Source organism: Sturnira hondurensis, unplaced genomic scaffold (genome assembly GCF_014824575.4).
Source record: "Sturnira hondurensis isolate 20B ecotype Veracruz unplaced genomic scaffold, ASM1482457v3 Scaffold0009733, whole genome shotgun sequence".
NCBI classification, from domain to species: Eukaryota; Metazoa; Chordata; class Mammalia; order Chiroptera; family Phyllostomidae; genus Sturnira; species Sturnira hondurensis.
The window spans coordinates 7,578,915-7,598,598 of NW_028082364.1; the positions used below are offsets into that span (position 1 = coordinate 7,578,915).

Consider the following 19,684-nt stretch of genomic DNA (forward strand, 5'->3'; position numbering starts at 1 on the left):
CTTCCCTGCAGATGAGGGAGCCCCTTCGTCCCTGCCCCCTCGCCTCCACCACAGGCCTTACGACCGAAATACAGGCCCCCAACCCTCTGACCCCAATTTCGAAACCTAAAAAGCCCTACAGACAGAAAGACCTATTCCAGGTTTGCAGCAAATCACGGGTAGCAAGCCTGGCAGGGCAGCTGGGGGGCAGGGCAGCTGGAGGGCAGGGCCGCTGGGCTCTGGGCCCCTGAGCAGCAGCCGGGACCCTCGGGCATGGAAATGCTGTGGGTCCCCGCTGCTTCCTGCTGCTCGGAGTGCACTGCCCCAGCCTGCCTCCTCGCTGAACGCACTGCTTCTCTTCAAGGGCACAGCCCTGTCTGCCACCCCAGGTGTGCAGGGGGCCCGCACCTCCCAACCTGAAAGGCTCCAGCCTGACCCCGCCCCCCAAGCGCACGACCCCAGGGCACAGCGACGGTTCCGCTCTGCACACTGACGCTGCTCCCCTGCAGTGTCCAGGCCCAGACCCCCAGACTCCCAGACCCGGCCCAGCTCTTGTCAGGGAGCTGGAGTGGGGCTTAAAGCGGAAGCCCCGGGTGCAGGGGAGTCCGGGTCTCGCAGTCTCTGCCCACAGCCCCGGACCTGCCTCCCCCACAGGAGGGGTCTACAGTCGCTCTTTCTTTTCCACTTCTCTGGGCTTTGGCCACAAACTGGCTAGTTTCGGGGCCACCTGGGGGTCTGGGTGGCCCCTGGCCCTGTCCTGGCGCCCACCCCCACAGGTGACAGATGGCTGTGCACGTGGGCAGCTCCTCCTGCAGGCACCAACCCGGGGCAGCCTGGCCCCCACAGAGCCTGACCTCTCCCCCCCAGGGACCTGTCCTTGTTGGTCTGGGCAGCCTGGGTGCCAGAAGCTAACCTCTGCCCTGCCTGCCCCACGCCCCCCAGGACAGGACCCACTCTGCACCGACGCCTGTCCTCTGGGACGGACCTGCTCCGCTCCTGCACCCAAAGGCCCAGGGCCCAGAGCTGTCGCCATAACCGCTCGGGGACGGGGGCATTCTGTGCTCCTCGGAGGGGCGTGGGGAGCTCTTTGGATAAAGCCGAAGCAGAGTGTGAATCACCCCGTCCTTCCCTGACCAGGCCTGTACCCGAGTGTGCAGGTGCCGGGACGCAAACTCCCACTTCACGTCCCAAGGCCCTAAGTTCTGCGGACAACCTTCTTCCCTACTGTAATCTTTAAGTTACGTTTTTACAAAAACTCACCTCCTTTGCCACACTTCAGTACTGAGAAAGTTAGATTACACGTCCAGGTCTTGAATTCTAAATCAGTTGGGGTTCGGGGCTTTCTCATCTGTGACCTATGACCTTTGCCCCAAGGGCCGTACTCGGCATCTCCCCTCCCGACCTAGGCCCCCTCTTGAGCACGTGCTCTGCAGGCAGACTGGGTCACGGGCAGCGCTGCTGTGTCCGACTCCGCCGCGCTTGGGGAGCAGGCTCAGGGCTCTGCCCCTTCCCTGATTCACTGGGACCCTCCCAGCCCAGCTCTGGGGGAAGCTGTAGCTGTGGGGAGTGAGAAAGGCCCATGCCGCCCCAGGGCGAGTGCCCTTCGGGGACTCTGCAGAGCCACGGCCCCTCCCGTGGGGGAGGGAAGAGCCGGTAGCCCTGGGGGGGAAGTGAGCCTGCAAAGTCAGATGGCACCACAGGCCACCCCAGAGCCCTTCCCTGAAGGGACAAGCAGGAGAAGGTGGGACTCAGACCTGCTTCCAGCCCCAGCAGGTGAAGGTGGGGTGCTCCCTGGGGGCCCAGGGAGGGGCCGCAGGAGGGGAGGCAGCAGATGGGCTTCCCAGGGAGGGAAGATGTGACCACCAGCGGTCACATCTCACCCCCCACCTGACAGACAGGACCTGGGATGAGAAAGTGCGTGTCACTCAGAAACTGTCCCCTGTAGACACTGAGATCCAAACCCACACATCTGCACATGCTCACATACACATACGCACAGCTGGCCACGAGAGGCCCGGCCCACCTTGGGTGTCAGGCACGGAGGGGCGTGCACACGGCAGCTCCACACAGGGTTTCTGGTCCCCCGGCCTGACACCTGACGCAGGTGCCGCCTGTCAAAGGCAGAGGGCGCTCTGGGAGGTGACAGGGCCGCGGTGCACGCCAGCCGGCTGCCAGAAGAGCCCTTGGGTGGGCGGGGTGCCCAGAGTGGAGTGGGGGCAGCGGACAAGCCCGCACGTTCTCCTCAGGGGAGCTTCCGTCCAAGAGCCCAGAATCCCCTTAGCAGCTCCCCACTAAGGTCCAGTCCATCCAAAGATGCCCTCCCCGCCCCCCTGCTGTCGGAGATTCCACAGGTCACCTGAGGCCACTAAGGGGTCCAGGGGCTGAGGAAGGTGTCCACAGGGCGGCCGTCAGCACCACGGCCAGCGCCACCCAGAGGCCAGCCCCACCCTCCCCCCTCTGCCGACCAGAGAGCAGCAGGACAGGAAGGCCGAACGTACAGCACAGCCGCCAACACGCGTGGCAGGAGCCTGCAGCTGTGCTAACCATGGCTGAGTTGTGGTGTCGGAACAGGCAATGACACGGCGTGTGGGGCACAGCCCAAACTCGGTGTGGTTCACGTCTGTAGGGCGGAGTCACAGCAGAGGGTCCCTAGGAAGGGGCAACAGGAAATGGTGCACAGTGCCGCTGCTGCCTCGGGCCAAGGGAGGGCACATCTCACCCTTGTGGACCAGAGAAGCCAAAAGCCTTGGGGGTGGGGGGAGCGGGGCGGGCGGGAAAGGGTGGCCAGCCGGGCCACAGGGAGAGCTGGAGGCCTTATAGGGACCAGGGCTCAGGCAAGAAGGCTCTGGGCCTGAGCGGGGGCAGCACAGCCGCAGAGCACGAGAGGAGGCCACTGCCTCCCAAGCACGAGTCCCTCCTGCAGAAGCCCCGCGACCCCGAGCACAGGTCAGCAGGGCCAGCTCCACACACGCGACTCCTACCTCCCCCCTGGCCCCCAGCAGTGCCTGGGTCTCCCTCGCCTGCCCGCTCCACTGTGTCGCAGGTCCTCACAGCAGCCCCTCGCAGCAACAGGACGGGACGGATGAAGCCTGGATTCCTGGGGCGCTCAGCATGGGTGAGGTTGGCGGCCACAGGGCCCAGTGACGGGGTGCTAATCTCCTGGGAGCTGGGAGGCCCCAGCCGGAGAGACGAACAGGACCCCTGCTGACTCTCCAGCCTCCGGCTCCCCACCCCCAGGGCAGAGGAGCCCCAGGAGTTCTTACTCCCCCATGAGGCCTCCCCGCCCCTGAGCAAGCTCCAAAGGGCCCCTCAGACCCAGGTTCACTCCACAGACCTCCCGTGGCTGTGGGTGCTGTCAGGGACCCGGGACGGGTGGGCACTGCTTAGAAAGTCCTACCTCGAACGTACACCCATGCAGGGCGAGCTCCACTTTGGAAGGGATGCAGCCACGCAGCGGGAGAGGGGTTAAAGAGGAATCGCCGTCCCCAAGGCCAGCCAGGGGACAGTAGAGAGGATGCTCTCCACTCACAGCCTCCCTCCTTCAGGACCTGGGGCACCCAGCTGGGCTCGGGACCTCCCTGACCCCGTGCCAGTCCTCGGCCATGCCTTCCAAGACTCCTACCTGCCTGGTGCCCAGCCTCAAAACAGGCGCAGCAAGGGCGTGCTGCGGACCAGATGCAACGGGAACTCTTCTCGAAGGCTCTCTGGGTGCCGCGCCCTCGCCCTGCCCAGCTGAGCAAGGTGCTGGATGCAGGCCTGCAGGCAGGGGTGAGGACACGGCTCCACGTTCAGGATGCCAGTGGCCGGACCCCCTCTCTGGTGGGGCAGAGGGCAGAGCCTGGGAGCACCCACAGACTCTGGCCAGACAGATTGTGGGCACTCCCCTTGGGCTCGGGTGGGGCTGCAGGTCCTATTTTGAGTGCAGACAGGCTGCCTCCTGGGAGGGGCCAGCCCTGCTGGCACACACAGCCCTCTCTGTCTGCACCAGGCTCCCCCTCCCAGGTCTATCTGAATCTCTCTGGTCACGTGACCAGACCATACTCTGCTTACAATGCAACGTGTGGTTTGAGTCAAGGCCAAAGTCCTGTTGTCCTTACCGGACCGCAGGTCTCAGGCCTGCCTGCTCTCTGAGAGCACAGAGCCGAAGGGCAGGTGAGGCTGCAAGCAGAGGCGACAGGACGGGGCAGGAGTGGGTGCCGGGCACAGGTGCGCGTTGCCAGCCCCCTGCTCTGTGGTATGTGGCGTTTACACGGAGACTCAGCAGCTTGCTGCTGGCCGAAGTTGCTCCTGAAAGAGGCAGTCTGCGTACACTAAGGCTGCTCCAGGGAAAACAGCACATTTCCCCAGCACTGGTGGCCTGGTCGTTCGGAAAGGGTGGCGGGAGCCCCAGCTCTGTCTCCCGAGCAAACAGCCAGAACGGGTCTGTCACCTGCTGCAGGTGAGCCACTGCCGCTGGGCTTCCTCCTCAGGCAAGGCTCCCTGCAGCGCCCATTTTCAGGGGCGAAACTTGGCAACAGGGCACGGCTCCCTCGGGCCGTGGGGCCGCCTGGGTCTTCCATAGGGACGGGGCCCCCGACCTGGAAGCAGCTGCAGCGTCACAGAAACGGCAAATGGCAGGTCAGTCCTGCTCAGCAGTGAGGCTCCACCCTCGCACACCCCAGGTGAGTCTCCGTGAGCGACGTGGAGAGGAAGTCATGACAGTCGCCACCACACCCTCAGTCCAGGCCTCACCCCACACAGCAGTGCCGTTCAGCTGGCCCAGGCTCAACTGGAAACACTGACGCGGCGAGACCAGCCGGCACTGAGAGGGCCAGTCCTGCCAGAGGGACACGGGAGGGAGGGAGGAGCCGGCCGGAGGGACAGGGTTGTGCCCCAAGGCTCCAGCTGAGCGTGAGTGTCCCACAGAGTCACCACGCTGCCATTGCCTTCGGTGTAGGAGGGTGGTGGAGAGGCCGCCCTGGCATGGGCTGTGGGCCGTCAGGGGACAGAGTTGAGAACGACAGCCCAGGAAGACTTGAGCCCGAGACGAGACCACGGGCATCAAGGTGAGCGTGTGCTGGAGGGCATCTGAGCAGGGTCTGCGCCCACCTGGCACTCCGTGTGCCGGGGAGAACCCGCAGCTTCACTCACTCCACACACTAACGACCTGAGAGCCTTCCCAGGGCCAAGCTTGGCGAGCACCCAGGGACCCTGGGGCCAGACGGCGGCAGCCCTCAGGGTGGCTCAGGACAGGCCCCAGGAGCCCTGGTTCTTGGCTGGAGATTGGCACCAGAGGAGCCACGGGTCGGCCCTGGAGGCTCCTCCCATCCTCCCAGGGATCCCGGAGACCCCGAGCCCCAGGTGAGAGCCTCTGCCTCTGAGGAACCTTGAAGGGCCCGGGCTGGCGTGGATGCAAAAGCCTACGGCCACGTGTAAGGGGAGTTCACACTCGTGAGAACCAGCAACCACACTCTTAGGCATTCACCCAAGAAAGAAAACTCATGTCACGTGAGAACCTATGTGCAAATATTTAATCAGCTTTGCCCACGAGGGCCCAGACCTGGAAACAGCCCACATGTCACTCAAAGGCAAGCGGTGGAACCACTGCCGCGCATCTGCACAGTCCGGTTCTGCTCAGCAGCGAGGCTCTGACCCCCGCACGCCACGGGTGAGTCTCCGTGTGCAATGCAGAGGTAGCACCAGACACCAGGGCCACAGGGACAGACGTTCTGGAAAAGTCAAGCTCAGGGACAGGAAACAGTGGTGCTGAGCGTAGGGTGCAGGGTGGGGCTGACCACCCAGGACCAGCTGGCAGGCAGGGGTGCTTACACGACTAGGCCCCCTGCGTGGCCCCCACAGACCTGCTCCCCAACTGCACGTACACTCCCACAGTGCGCAAGCTCCTGGGCGGGACGTCTAAGGTCAGACCGGGAGGCGCTGCTTGTGTTCTGTATGACAGCGCTGCCTCAACTGGAAATAGGGCCCACCAGCGCCTGCCTCGAGTGGGAAGCATGTTGGACTGAACTCTCACATATGAAGTACTTCCAGCAGTGCATGGCACATGCTGAGCACTGAGTAAGCAGAGACAGTTTGGCCCCAGGCTCTGAGGCCCACCCGGCTTCTCTCGGGGGGGCGGGGCATCAGGGCCAAAGAGAGGCCCAGGATGCCTCGGAGACAAGAGGGGGGGAGGTGAAGAGCTGGGACTGGGGACAATTTCTTGAAGAACTAATCTTCCCAAACACAGTGGAACCTCGGTTCTCAAACTTAACTCTTTCCAGAGGCTGTTCCAGAAGCTACTTCTTCAAAAACTGCATCCCACCTGAATGACGCGTGAGAGATCACACAGGTGCCCGTGCGAAAGGGCTGCCGTGTGGAGGACTGAGTTGTTCGGGATGGGAGACCGTCACAGCCAGAGGTATGACTGTAAACGCTGATGTGGTGGTGAGCGCAGCAGCAGACGGTCCAGCGTGGCCAGTGAGCCACCCGGCCTGTTTCCACCTGGAGGTGGGCGGAGCTGAGAGTCTCCGGAGCAGGGCCGGGCATGGGGCAGGGAGCGCCACACCCTGCCAGCAGCCATGTCCATTGCCCCCTCCCCCAAGCTCTCACAGGTGCCCACAGCAGGGGGACTGAGAGCCCAGGGTTTAGGTGGCCCATGCCCAGCCAGCGGGCACCCACGGAATGCCCTGGCTGTGGACCTACAAAGTGTGGCCTGTCAGCACAGGGGTACAGGGGAGAAGACATGGTGTCCCTGGACACTCGCCCCCTCAGGAAGGCCCCTCACCTCTGGAGAAAGCACAGGACTAGGCGAGAGACCACCCACGAGCCTGTCCATTGGCTGGAGGCTGGGCTGGGACTCATGTGCCTCTGTCCACAGGCTGCTGACCTGGTGCCTGGACAAATCAAATGGCAGAGCTGATGGCTGCAAGCCAGGTGGCCCCTGCGGACAAAGGCCCTGGGAGTGCCAGTAGTGTGGCTGGCCACAGAGACGGGCCATGGGAGGGCCGACGCCGTTTCCTGACTGGCTGTCAATGTTCACGGGAGCTGCTTTCTGATTGGCCGTAATCACAACCATGCTGCAAACCCCTTCTCTGGCCCCGGCCACTCATCTTCATTTCGCTGCCACTCAGCATCCGGGGCCGTCATTCAGTGCCACCAGCACCGGCAGATGGGAAACATCAGCGCGTGGTGTCTCAGAGCAGCAGAGCCACTGGCCCCGTCAGGCAGCTGCATGGGGCTGCCCGGCCCAAGTGCGAGGCTGGGAAGGTCAGCCCGGGAAGGTCAGTCTGGGCCTCGGGCCGGCACGCTTCACCCTGCTGGCTGCACGGCAGCCCTGCCCACCCGGCAGTGCGGAGGCCACTACAACGCGGCTCCTGTGCGCACGGGGCGACTTCTGGTCCCAGAGGGACAAGCGGCTTGTGAGCTGGTGCTGGCTGGGCAGGCTTCGCGAACGCCCTGGCCGCCCTACAGCGGTCCCGGCCCCACGCACTGGCCCCACGGGGCCTCCAGGGGGCTGTGCAGCTTCCCCTGTGGCTCCCTGATGACGCGGCTTGGGGGTCACAGCAACAGTAGATGGGGCCAGGACAAAAACCCTGGCCTCCAGCCTGACATTCTGGAACATTCTGCCCATAGACACGCCCTGGGACCGGATGGTCCCTCCCAGGGCAGGGTCTGGTGTGCGCCACCAGGGTCTCTTGCCCGACCTCACCAGGGCTCAGTGGACTGAGCACCGAGAACCCGGTCTCGCCCCTGCCTGGCAGTGCTGTGAAGGCCAGCCCGTCGCACAGCCACCCAGTGCCGGAGGTGGGGGCCCCCAGACCTGGCAGCCCTGGTTCGCTGATTCTAAGCCTTGAGCATAAAACGGGGGGTCCCAGGGGCGAGCGCAAAGGGGCAGCAGTGGGGCAGGCAGGGTGGCTGGTGGCGAGCAGCTGTTTGTCAGTGGTGTGGTGGCTATTTCCAGGTTTGGGTTGCACTGCATTTGTTTATTTAACTGAAGAGGAAGCTGCACTTTCTCACGGCTCATTTCTTTCAAAACGCGGTTCAGGCGCTGCCAGTGCTGACGCCACTGGCGTCTGCTGCTGCCCAGACTGCATCTGGACTCGGGCCACCCGACACGTGCCCAGCCACTGGTCAGGAAGCTGCCACCCGGGCCTCACGCTGCTAAAGCTGGAAGGGACCCTGAACATGGAGAACGCAGGCAGAACCCTGTTGAAAATGTGTACCTCCCAGACACTCCTCTGAAAGTCGCCACGTCGCCGTTCAACACGCCACCCAGCTCGTCTGCAGTCGCTTCGCAGAGAACAGGACACTGGCAGCCCTGGGCCCCCAGCAACTGGGGCTCCGGACAGGAGCGGCCTGTGTCCCTGGGCAGCGCACACGCCGGCTCTGGGAGCTGGTGCCACGGCAACAAAAACATCACCCAGAACTCAGCCTCGCAGTCCCGGCAAATTAAAGGCGGTGGGAAGAAGACACCTCGAGGAGTGCGAGGTTCACTGACACGTGGTGTGTGTGGAGCCCCTGCAGCCCTGAACCCCACCCGTGAGGGGGTGTCTGGGGACATCAGCCCCTCCCGGCCAGGTTGGCCAGCCCCTCTCCTGGCCGGTGGTACAATGCCAACCACCAGCAGGTGGGTTCTGGGAACCGGAGACTAAGTTCCCCCCGACACACAGGCAGGCGCTGGGCACCCAGGGGCAGGGTGGGAGCCACAGCAGGAGGGGGCTTCTCTGGTCTGCCACCAACACCTGCAAGACAGGCACACGCCGGCGGCTTCAGGAGGGCGTTCGGGAACGGGGAGCGGAGGCATGGCTGACGCCGTTGAGAGTGAGGGCAGAAAATGACTCTAACACCTGAGTTCCTTGCTGAACTACCTGCTATTTCTTGGGTTTAAATTTCATTCTGCAAACATCTGTGAAATTCCTAGGTTCAAGTCTGCATAATTCACAGGCTACTCTCTAAACTGAGAGAATTGAGTGTTTAGGGGATTTTTAAAAAGATTTTATTTCTAGAGAGAGGGAAGAGGGGGAGCGAGAGAGGGAGAGAAGCATCCGTGTGAGGGAGAAACACTGATTGGCTGCCTCTCGTACACGCCCTGGCCGGGGACTGGCCTGCAGCCGCGCTTGTGCCCGGGCTGGGAGGCAAACCCTCCGGACGGCTCGCTTTGCAGAATGACGCCCAACCCGCTGAGCTGCTCCAGCCAGGGCTGGTGTTTAGTTTTACGGCCAGTCAGTTGCTAAAACGAGCGAGAATATTTAAGGTTTCAACAAATGATGATAGGTTATCGTCTAAAGGATGAACACGATCTATCTACCATCCCTTCAAACTTGAGAACGGTCTCAGTGGGTAAAGGAGGCCGTTGAACTGGAAACCTCCGTGAAGACACTCAGCAGCACTGAGCCCACTGCGCTGTGTGGGAGGAAGAAGGCCGGCGGGGAGAGGGTTAACGCGGCCTCTGGGGAGGCCCCCCCGCCCTGCCCCAGGGTGGGCGGCCCTGGGAGGCCTATAAAGCTGCTCGGTGCCAGTGCTGCTGCCGCCGCCACTGCTGCCGGGCCACTTGTCTGCTGTCAGAGAGAGTGACGGGCAGGCCTCCGCCTCCACATGGGGCCAGCGCCCTGTGAGCGCTTTCTGAGGCTGCCCCAGAAGACCCCGAAGGCCACGAGGCTCTGCCCAGAGAAAAGACCAGGCCAGATACCGGCTGCGGCACAGGTAAGTCCGTCCTGGGGTCCTGGTTCTACCTTCAGGTTGGACAGAGAGCAGCCTGCTGAGGGTAACAGCTGGACACAGATATGTGCAGACCAGGCACAGCTGGGACAGGGCACTAAGGCTCCGGCCTCCAGGCAGACCCTCGCTCCTGCCAGAAAGCCCCAACTCAGTGCCCGTGCCGGGGAGGGGTGGTGGGCAGGACTGGTGCTTGGGCTCCCCTGTAGTGCGCACTGAGGACGCGGTCCCCACGGGGCTCCGGCGGGGACCCAGAGCCCTGTGGGACAGGCAGGCAGCCCCGGCTCTGCCTGCAGCACCGCCCTTGGTCCTCGCCTGCCCAGAACCTGAACACAGACACATGCCTAGAGGGTCTCAGAAAAACGTGGTCTTCTCTCTTTTCACTCCTCACCTGAGGACCTGCTCACGGATTTCAGAGAGGGGGGAAGGGAGGGGGAGGGAGGGAGAGAAATGTCGATCGGTTGCCTCAATGAAGAACCTTACCTGCAACCAGGCACATGCCCTGCAACCTTTCAGTTTCGGGGACAACGCCCAGCTGAGCATCTCTAGATCTGGACTAGCAGTGGAAATTGGAAACAAGGCGACCGCAGACCGTCTGATGCTGACCTGAGTCTTTACAGCCCACAGTCAGTGTTGCCGAGGACACTGCGTCGGCAGGAGGCTAACCCTAAGTCCCCGTACCTTTGCCTTAGACCACACCACGAACAGGGTCTGTCAGGGAGGGGGGACTCCATTCACGTGGGGGAAGCAGAGGGCTCGGGCGAGAGGCAGGTGGCGGCTGTGGCCCTCAGCTGTGAGCTTCCCTCTCACCGTAGCGTTGAGACGTGCCAGGACCTCCCCACTCGGAGAGCAAAAAGCAAAGAGCAGCTTTTACAAAGAGGTGAAATGCAGGGGCTTCTAACACCGAGCCCACCAACCCCGGCGAGCGGAGGGCACTGAACACGCTAAACTGATTACTGATGCCACAGGCGTGGCCGGTAGTCTTCTTTTCCGGAGTCGCATTTCCGAGCAACAGTCGATAAATGTCTAGCTTGGTTTGGCAACAGTTCAAAAAATGGCACTAACTGCCTCACAGAATGAAATGAAAAATCTCAAATGGAAAAACAATCCCAACCCGTTTTCCCGTCACCACTCAGCCACTGCGGGTCTCTGGGCTGGGGCCGCCCGGGGGCGGGGCGGGGTGTCCTGTGGGCTGCAGGGCGCCCCTCCCCACCACGACAACCCAAACCCGACACTGCCGGTGTCTCTGGCTGACACCACAGAGCACTTTGGGGGCGGGGACGTCCCTCGGGGAGACACAGCCCGAGACCAGAAACCCAGTTTCGACAGGGCGGCACGGCCGCAGCCGGCCAGCAGCGGCGAGCTGGAGGGATGCTCTTCTCGCTGGCTGTCCAGGCGACCAAGTGTCCAGGTGACAAATAGCATCACAGAAGTACACATGGTTTGACAATAATTTGTCGAGACATTAAGTAGCATTTCAACTGTTATTTTCTAAAATAATTACCATTTCCATTCCTCACTCTCTGACCTTCATGCCATAATATGAAAAAAAGCCGCATTTTTGGCATCTACACTTAGTGCTAGGATTGGCAAAAAGCCAGGTCTCTCTGACCATCTTGTTGGAGAAAAGGCCCTGCTCCAGTCCCGAGGCGCCCTGGGCCCACCACCTCTCAGGAAGCTGGGTTTTTCCCTTCCCATTCGCTCCTCTCTCCAGCAGCTGCTGAGATAAATGTCACTTCCTCCCTGACAGACGGTAGTTTTCCTAAGATTTCTAAACCCAACATCTGCATGACCTCACATGCCTGCTATTCGACTGCTAAAACGCAGCGTCCAGGGTGAGGATGATTCACTGCCGCCCGTAGCTCAGACCCGCGGCTCCGGGAGCCCTCGCAGCAGAGGGAACGGGCAGTTTCTGCATTTGCTCTCTCGGCCTCAGCGCAGAAATGAGGGCTGATGATGTCCCTCCAAGACGACGATGGCCCTGCGTGGCCTGCCCCAACACAGGCAGTGCCACCCACGGCTCTGTGGTGCTCTGACCCCAAGGAACGAAGTCAGGAAAGGCTCACGCTCCCCTCTGCTTCCCCAGGTGTCCGCGGGGGTGGCACCTGGCGGTGGCGTGCGCCGGGGCTGCCCCGTGCAGAGAGTGGGACCGCCCTTCTGGAAGACGGGCCTGCAGGCTGAGGCAGGCCTCTCCGGGCCCCAAGGCAGGTCTGGGAGGCTGCGTCCGGTGCGGACACAGGTGTGACTTCCTGAGCGCCCATCTTTGGCATGGAGACGAGCCCCAGGCCCCACAACGACACCCCCATCGAGTTCAACCCGCCCCACACGATGGCCGCCCGGGCGCTGGCGAACTGGACGGGCGAGCTCGCGGGGCAGCAGCAGTACGCCGTGGGGCTCTTCCTGTCCTGCCTCTACACCATCTTCCTCTTCCCCATCGGCTTCGTGGGCAACATCCTGATCCTGGTGGTGAACATCCGATTCCGAGACAAGATGACCGTCCCCGACCTGTACTTCATCAACCTGGCGGCGGCGGACCTCATCCTGGTGGCCGACTCCCTGATCGAGGTGTTCAACCTGGACGAGCAGTACTACGACATCGCAGCGCTGTGCACCTTCATGTCCCTCTTCCTGCAGGTCAACATGTACAGCAGCATCTTCTTCCTCACCTGGATGAGCTTCGACCGCTACCTTGCGCTGGCCCGGGCCGTGCGCTGCGGCCCGTTCCGCACCAAGCACCACGCCAGGCTGAGCTGTGGCCTCATCTGGCTGGCCTCGGCCTCGGCCACCCTGCTGCCCTTCACTGCCGTGCACCTGCAGCACACCGGCGACGGCTGCTTCTGCTTCGCGGATGTCAAGGAGGTGCAGTGGCTGGAGGTCACCTTGGGCTTCATCGTCCCCTTCGCCATCATCGGCCTCTGCTACTCCCTCATCGCCCGGGCACTCGTCCAGGCTCACCGGCACCGGGGCCTGCGCCCCCGGAGGCAGAAGGCCCTGCGGATGATCGTGGCCGTGGTCCTTGTCTTCTTCGTCTGCTGGCTGCCTGAGAACGTCTTCATCAGCGTGCACCTCCTGCAGCGGACGCCGCCAGGGGCCTCGCCCTGCCAGCAGTCCTTCCGGCACGCCTACCCTCTCACCGGCCACATTGTCAACCTTGCGGCATTTTCCAACAGCTGCCTGAACCCCCTCATCTACAGCTTCCTGGGAGAGACCTTTAGGGACAAGCTGAGGTTGTACATCGAGCAGAAAACAAACATGTCGGCTCTGAACCGCTTCTGTCACGCAGCCCTGAAGGCCTTCGTTCCAGACAGCCCCGAGCAGCCAGAAGTGAGGTTCAGCAGTGTGGCGTAGCTCCGGCGGTTCCAGCCGGCTCATGGCACAGCCCGGGGCCAGCACGCGGCGGGGCACCAGCATAGACTCGCCTTCGAGCGTCCTGTTCAGGCTCTCGGCCCCCCACTGGCCACAAATGCTGCTCCTGCACAGAGATGTGCCCACCCACCCCGCTCTCGACTGCAAGTCACAGGGTGACGGAGGGGCCGGGGACCAGAGTGGCCCGCACGTCCTCCCTGCTGATGGGGCTACCGAGAGCAAACATGGAGGGGTGTTTCGGGTGCAGGGTCCCAGTTTCAAGGCACATGTGCCATGGGTCTGCCACCCTGGGGAAAACGAGGGCTGGGGACCGGTCTGGACTAGACACTGCAACTGCCTCCACACCCACAGTCCCGAACTGGCCACCCGCGAGCACCCCCAGTCTGCAGGCAGCCGCCTGGGCCAGGAAGGCGCCTCTCCTGGGGCAGGCCCACCCGCCCCACGCGGTGCCCAGCGAGACAACACCTGTGTGCCAACAGCGTCTCTGCTCCGCATGTGCGTGGAGTGGCACCAATGGGCAGCTTGGGTGCTATGGCGAGACGCTCCTGCACGCACGGGGACAGTGCGGACGACGACCAACACGTCAGCAGTTCGCATTAACATGTAAACATGTAACAGCTAACAGTTGCCAGCAGTGTCAGCTTTTGTCAGTTCCACGCGTGCTCGTTCTTCTCGACCCTACAAGTGGTTCCGAGCTGGCCGGGGCGGGGGGCTCCCTAGCCTGGACAGCAGAACCACTCCCTCCTCTCAAGCACAAAGACCCCCGGGCCCTCCAGGCCCCCTGCCACGAGCACGCTCAAGGCTCGGCACCAAACGCAGCCCCTGGACAAAGCGGCGTCCCTGGGTCTGACACCCGCTGCACCAGCTTCGCACACGAGCACTCCAGGTGCCCTTGCTTCTCCAGAAGGCTCCACCTGTCAGCATCCGCCGTGCTGTCTGCACTGGCTCAGAGCACTCGCGGAGCAGCAGGCTAGGACTCCCTTTCCCACCTGAACGTGGGGGGGCTCCTGCCCGTCCACGCCGCTGCGGGCCACCTCCCAGCAGTGGCCCCAGAATGCCCCAGCTTCCCCAGGCGCGAGGGTCTCCACACAGGCAGGGCTGCCCGTCCTAGAACAAGCCATTTTCTGTTTCAGCAGCTCTGTGTGAGTGCAGGTCTCAGACAGCAGGCGCCTGCCCCGTGTGTGTGTGTGTGTGTGTGTGCTCACCAGCCCACAGCGGTGCCGTCTCCCTGGCTCACGCCCTCCCACAGCCCCGCCTGCTGCATGAGCATGGGGAGCCCCTCCTCAACAGCCCTGCTCCAGCCGGTGGCGGGGGACTTCCCGGGAAGAGTGCCCACACCCCCTCTGGCCTCTCAGGCCCTCCTGGAGGGCATGGGGCCCCCTCGCTCTCTGAAAGATGCTCCCCCTGCACCCCCTCTGCAGCTCTGCGGCCAGCACAAGCCTGTCAGAGCAGGTGGGGGCCATCGCACAGGGTGCACGCTGGGCCCCAGCCCCCCACTGAGCATGGGCACAGACTGGGGCTTTGGCATCCCACGCCCAGCTACACAAGGGGCTCGCCGCGTGCACCCCCCACGCCGACGCAGCTCGAACAGCGGTGAGAGAGACACTGTCACTGCTAGCTGTGATGGGGAAGGCCGGGGCGAGGATGGCGTGCTGGAGGGTGAGGCCACGTCTGTGGCTGCTGGAACCCTGAGACAAGGAGGACGCCGCCTGGAGCTGCCCCGTCTCTAGCTTCGGAGCCTGAGTGCTCTCCCCACAGCCCCCGTGACCCCTGGCACCAACAGAGGAGAGCGAACTGCAGAGAAGCCAGGCACTGTGGGCACGGGCCGGCCCCTCCCTAGGGCGCACCAGACCCACAGCGGGTGGTGCACAGCAGGTGCCTCCCAGGGCTCCTGGGGGCCCTCCTTGTGTCCAGCTGGGACGTCTATGCCCTCCCCCAAGCTACAGCTGAGGGAGCTTCCCGCTGGGATCCTGGGTCCACCTTGGACCCCCCAGGACGTGTGTCCTTGCCCTTGTGAGTCCCCTCGTGTTTCTGAGCTGCCTGCCCAGCAGGCACCTGCCCAAGGCACAGATCACAGGGGCTGGGCCTGGCTCCTGTCTCTGCCCTGGCACAGCCACGCCCTGACCTGCAGAGCGGGGCAGAGCCGCCCCAAGGGCCTGCAGGACAGATGGACAGTGTGCAGGGTCAAGGGAAGGGCCAGTGCAGGCAAGGGGTTCCAGACAAGCCAGAGGCTGGCCCAAGGGGTGGCCTCCGAGCCTCGCTCTGGCAAGACCCTGGAGCACCTGTCTGAGACAGACAGTGGGGGCCCGGTGTGCAGCCGGCCCGCTCAGCCACGTGCAGACCTTCTGAAGAGCGCTGAGGGCCGAGGCCGATCCCCACACTTTCGGCAGGAGCAGCGCAGGGTAAAACCAAGGCTCTGCCTGCTTTGCTGCTTCTGGTGGCCCAGCCCCCTGGCCGCGCACACAGGGTCCGAGCCACAAGCACCACCACCTGCGGCCTGGCCTTCTCTGCACTGAAGGCTCCCCACCCTGAGCCTGCGGGCAGACCTCTACCTAGAGGGAGGGCGGCTGTCCATGGGCCCTTTCGAGTTCTGGACCTGCGCAGGCACTGGGGATGCAGGCCGGACGGACAGGGTAGCCAGAAGGAGCAGGGGGCCGGATGGCGCTGAGGGACCATTCTGACTCGGAGATTTCTACAACCAGAGCACGTGTCGGAGCACGGTGTGTGCACAGGAGTGTGCCCCAGGTATGAGAGTGCATGCCTGTACACACACAGTGAGCGTGCAGAGACACAACCACACAAGTGCATGTGCCCGCAGCTCTGTCTGCTCCAAGGGCAGTGAGCCCCCGGTCTCCAACCCCTCGCCCTGGAGAAGCGGCCAACTGGGCTGGGGTGGGGGCCTTGGAACACGGTGTCTGCCACAAGTTGAGAAAAGTGAACACGAGGACAGGGCCACGTGACAAAGCCCACCCCAGGGCCCGCTCCCCTCTTGCCCCCGGGGAGCCACTCAGGCCCCGCTTGCCGCCAGACGCAACGCCATGGTGAGGTCAGCAGGCAAGTGCAGGGCAGGCCTGCAGCTTCCAGGCCACCTACTTCGCGACGCAGCTGTCAGCCCTCGCTCAGTCTGCCCCAGCCCCAGAATGAAGACATGTGGGGTGGGGCGTGGGGGGGTCCCTCTGACCATGCAGCTGGGACCCCAGACAACCCGTGAATGGCTGCCCCAGCCCAGCCCCACCCCTGTGGACTGTGAAGTAATGCCCACCCCATGTCAGGCACTGGACTTCGGGACCTGTCCCCAGGTCACAGTGGCAGGCCTCTGCCCTGACTGGCATGTGGCTGCAAAGCTCCGCCTCAGGCCCACGTCCTGGTTTGTTCCCACAGTTGCTGAGTACCTCTCGCACACGGAGCCCCGAGCTCCGGCACACGGAGCCCCTGCGCTGGCACCTGCCACACTCCTGCTCACGGCTGACATCCCACAGCCACAAAGCGCAGTGTTCCATACAATGTCCCGTGACCTCGCACTGCGTGACTGACGGTGGGCTGGCATGACAGCTGTGCCCAGTGAGGATGGCAGTGCCACTCAGGCCACACCGGAGGGTCGGCGGGGGTTGGGACCTGGCCTCCCTGTGGTGTTCAGCCTTTAGGATATTACGTAGGAGAAGAGGCAAGAGCTGGCAACCTCCCTGCAGGACATCCTGCCAGCCACAACACACCCGCTCAGGTGGGCGGGGCCAACAGCAGTGCCACCCCCAGACGGGACCGAGAGGCAAGGGCGCCTTACGATGCTGAAACTGACCGCAAGAAGGGTGACTTAGACCAGACACTGTTTACGCTGAGAACAGCAGGAGACAAGCTCTGTGCCTGGGAAAACTGCTTCAAAGCAGCAACTGTTTTCTCAGCTGCGAAGGCTCCATCCTGGGAAATCTTTTCATACCATTACAAAAATAATTCTGAAAGGGCCGAACAAACATTCCGCCTGCCCTGCCCACTTTGGTACCGCAGAGCCTGCCAGTGGGCCTGTGTGAGCAGGCAGGGACCAGTGACCCTCACCACCTTCAGGGAGGGCCACGGTGACACACACTTCCCTAACACACCTGGGGTTGGCCCCGTCGCAGGGCGAGCGGTCCCAGGGCTTCCCCTGAGCAGCTGGGAAGGGGCGACAGCCTCACAGAGAGCATGTCGTGCGTGTTGTCTGCTGAGCGTCCTGACAGTGGCAGGCACGTGCTCGCCAGTCCCGGGAAAGCGCGGCTGCCCAGCAAGGAGCGAAGCTACCTGGGAGGGGCACATCCCACATCAGCTCTCATCCCTCGTGGGGAAAAATCCCCATGAGCTCTGCAACATCCAGAATACGCCGTGGCCAGCAATCCGACACAGAGGACCCCACCGTTTCTAAAGCCACGAGGAGAAACAGCAGCTTCTGCCAGGGGGCCAGGCTCCTGGCCGGCTCTGCTCTCAGCACAGGAGGGACTCACCTCAGGGCAGAAAGGGACAGTCCCAGCCCCTCACCTCCTGGGACTGTCATGGGACAGGAAGTGACAACGCGGGGCCCCTGGGAACGCCGCCGCGGGACTGGCCAGCCAAACCCAGCTCAGTCTCAAAGACAAAAGGGCTGAAAAAACAGTCACAGTTCCATCATCTGTTGCTTTGAAATTATGTAATAAAGCCACACACGAGAGCTGAGAGCCACACACACGCTTAGACACTCGTGTGAAGAGCCACACGCCCGTTCACACACACGTTCCTCGCCGACCTTCCCGTGTGGCCCGTGTCACCCCCAGAAGGTGGGGGCTCCGTTCTGTGAAGTTATATCGCGCCTGGTGTTAAAAATGCGGTCGTCCATCAGTCTCAACACGAGTCCACCTGTGTCGTCAGGAAGGCTCGACCTCATGAAGCGCCGGGAGGGACTGGGAAGGGAGGGCGGCTGTGGAAAAGGCAGACCGGGCAAGCCTTTTTGAGGCTTTGGCTCAGCAAACAGGCACAGCCGCTCCAGGATGCACACACGCACGTCCAGACGGGCTGCCATTTCACCGCGTGGGTGCATTCTTAGACGGTGGCTCCACGGCCACCCTCACACCTGCAGCCCTGAGACCCAGCAGTCCTGGCCTTGGGGACGCCACTGGGACTTCCTAAACAAAGCAGCAAGGGGGCTTCCCACAGACCCCGAGGAGCCTCCTGGAGCACAGCCAGGACAGAGCCCCAGAAGCAAGCCACCACCTCTGAGGGCCCCTGCAGCCAGGCCTAGGCCGGCAGGGCAGCGCCGTCTGTCCTCAAGGCCATTGTAGGCTGGACTCTCCTGTGGGTGGCAAGGATCCCTTCTATGCAGGGAGCACTCTGGCTGGTCCATGCAGACAGCGTGGCCCATGTCAGCTGAGGTGACAGGCTGGACTTGGTGGGGAAGACAGGGCTCACGGGCCCAGGGGACCATGAGGGGATCCGGAGAGGATGTGCACACAGGGTGGGAGGCCACAGCACTCACACACCCGAGACCCGCTGCTGCGGTGACCCTGTTCTGACCCTGCTCCGGGGCATCTGGACTCGGTGACAGGCGACAAGGAGAGAGGTGGCCCACTAGACAAGACAGCCGAGGCAGGCATCCCAGCCCCAGAAGCAACAAGGCACCAGCACACCACAGCCGTGCTGCCCCTCTGACGAGAGGGGCCCCTCCCCTCTGCCGTGTCGCTGACGAGCCGTGCAGGGCAAGTGACTCAGTGCCCCCCCCAATCATCAAAGGGGGGCAACGAGGGAGCCAAAGGAAGAGGAGCTGGGGCGGGGCCTGGGACGCACCGCCCAGAGGCCTGCCCAGCCTAGCACACAGAACAGGGATGGGACCACAGGGCTCCATGCTCAGGGTTACAAAGAGGGCCGCATCCCCAGACCCTGAGAGGCAGATGCTGGGTCGGTACTGAGCCACCTGGCTGGGCACGGAACACCATGTAGGCAGCCACAGCTGCAGACACACGGCAAACTCAGATGAAACGCTCTCCCCAAACTGCAGGAAGGCGACACTTGATTGGCATTTCCCCTGCATCCCAGCAGTGACAGGACCCTGCCCCCACGCCGTCCAGGTCGGTGCTCCTCCAGCCGTGTGGACGCACTGCCAGGTGCGCCCTGCAGAGGGCGCGCCGGCAAAGGCACACAGACTTTGTTTTGTTTTCTACCTTCTCCCAGCTCAGTTTCTGCTAAAAAGGATGCTGAACGAGCACCGTCCAGCTCCAAACATTCAGTGACGTTCCCGTCGTCCCAAGCTGCTTCTCCCTGGACCACGGTCCCTTCCCCATGTGGCAGGGCATGGCCTCGCCCCCATGGGCCAGTCTGCAGAGACACTGGCAGGGTGCCGACCGGCTGCCTCTCCTAGGGTGTGGCTGTGGCACGGGGCGGCAGTTGGGGGGGGCAGCAGAGCGCCCCTGCTGGTGACAGGCTGAGCGGGCTCCTCCAACAGGGCCACCCCGCCACAGCCTGTTTCCCCACAGGCGCCGGCTCCCTGTGTCTCCTCTGGCCTCTCCCCACCCCCCTAACTGGGAGCTGGAGCCGCCGCCTCTCAGCTTCACTGGTGGTTTCATCCTGGCACCTCCCTGTGCACGGCAGGGGCCGCTCTGCACCCGCCTGCTGGCTTCCAGCGCCCTCTTGGGCTGCGCCGAACCTGCCTGTC

General features: G+C 63.3%; 2 protein-coding genes across 4 annotated transcripts in view; one reads left to right on the forward strand and one right to left on the reverse strand.

Annotated features, from left to right (window-relative positions):
* Nucleotides 1-19,684, reverse strand: part of CHLSN (cholesin) — a 56,445-nt gene that overhangs the window by 28,267 nt on the left and 8,494 nt on the right. The window lies entirely within an intron of this gene.
* GPER1 (G protein-coupled estrogen receptor 1) lies at nt 8,410-13,515 on the forward strand. Of its 2 annotated transcripts, none has more exons than XM_037057964.1 (2): nt 8,410-8,581; nt 11,756-13,515. In XM_037057964.1, the coding sequence occupies exon 2, from the start codon at nt 11,938-11,940 to the stop codon at nt 13,015-13,017; it is 1,080 nt and encodes a 359-aa protein (XP_036913859.1). In that variant the 5' UTR covers nt 8,410-8,581; nt 11,756-11,937; the 3' UTR covers nt 13,018-13,515. The 2 variants fall into 2 exon arrangements, with proteins under 2 accessions (XP_036913859.1, XP_036913858.1); XM_037057963.1 differs by lacking the exon at nt 8,410-8,581 and adding an exon at nt 9,030-9,657.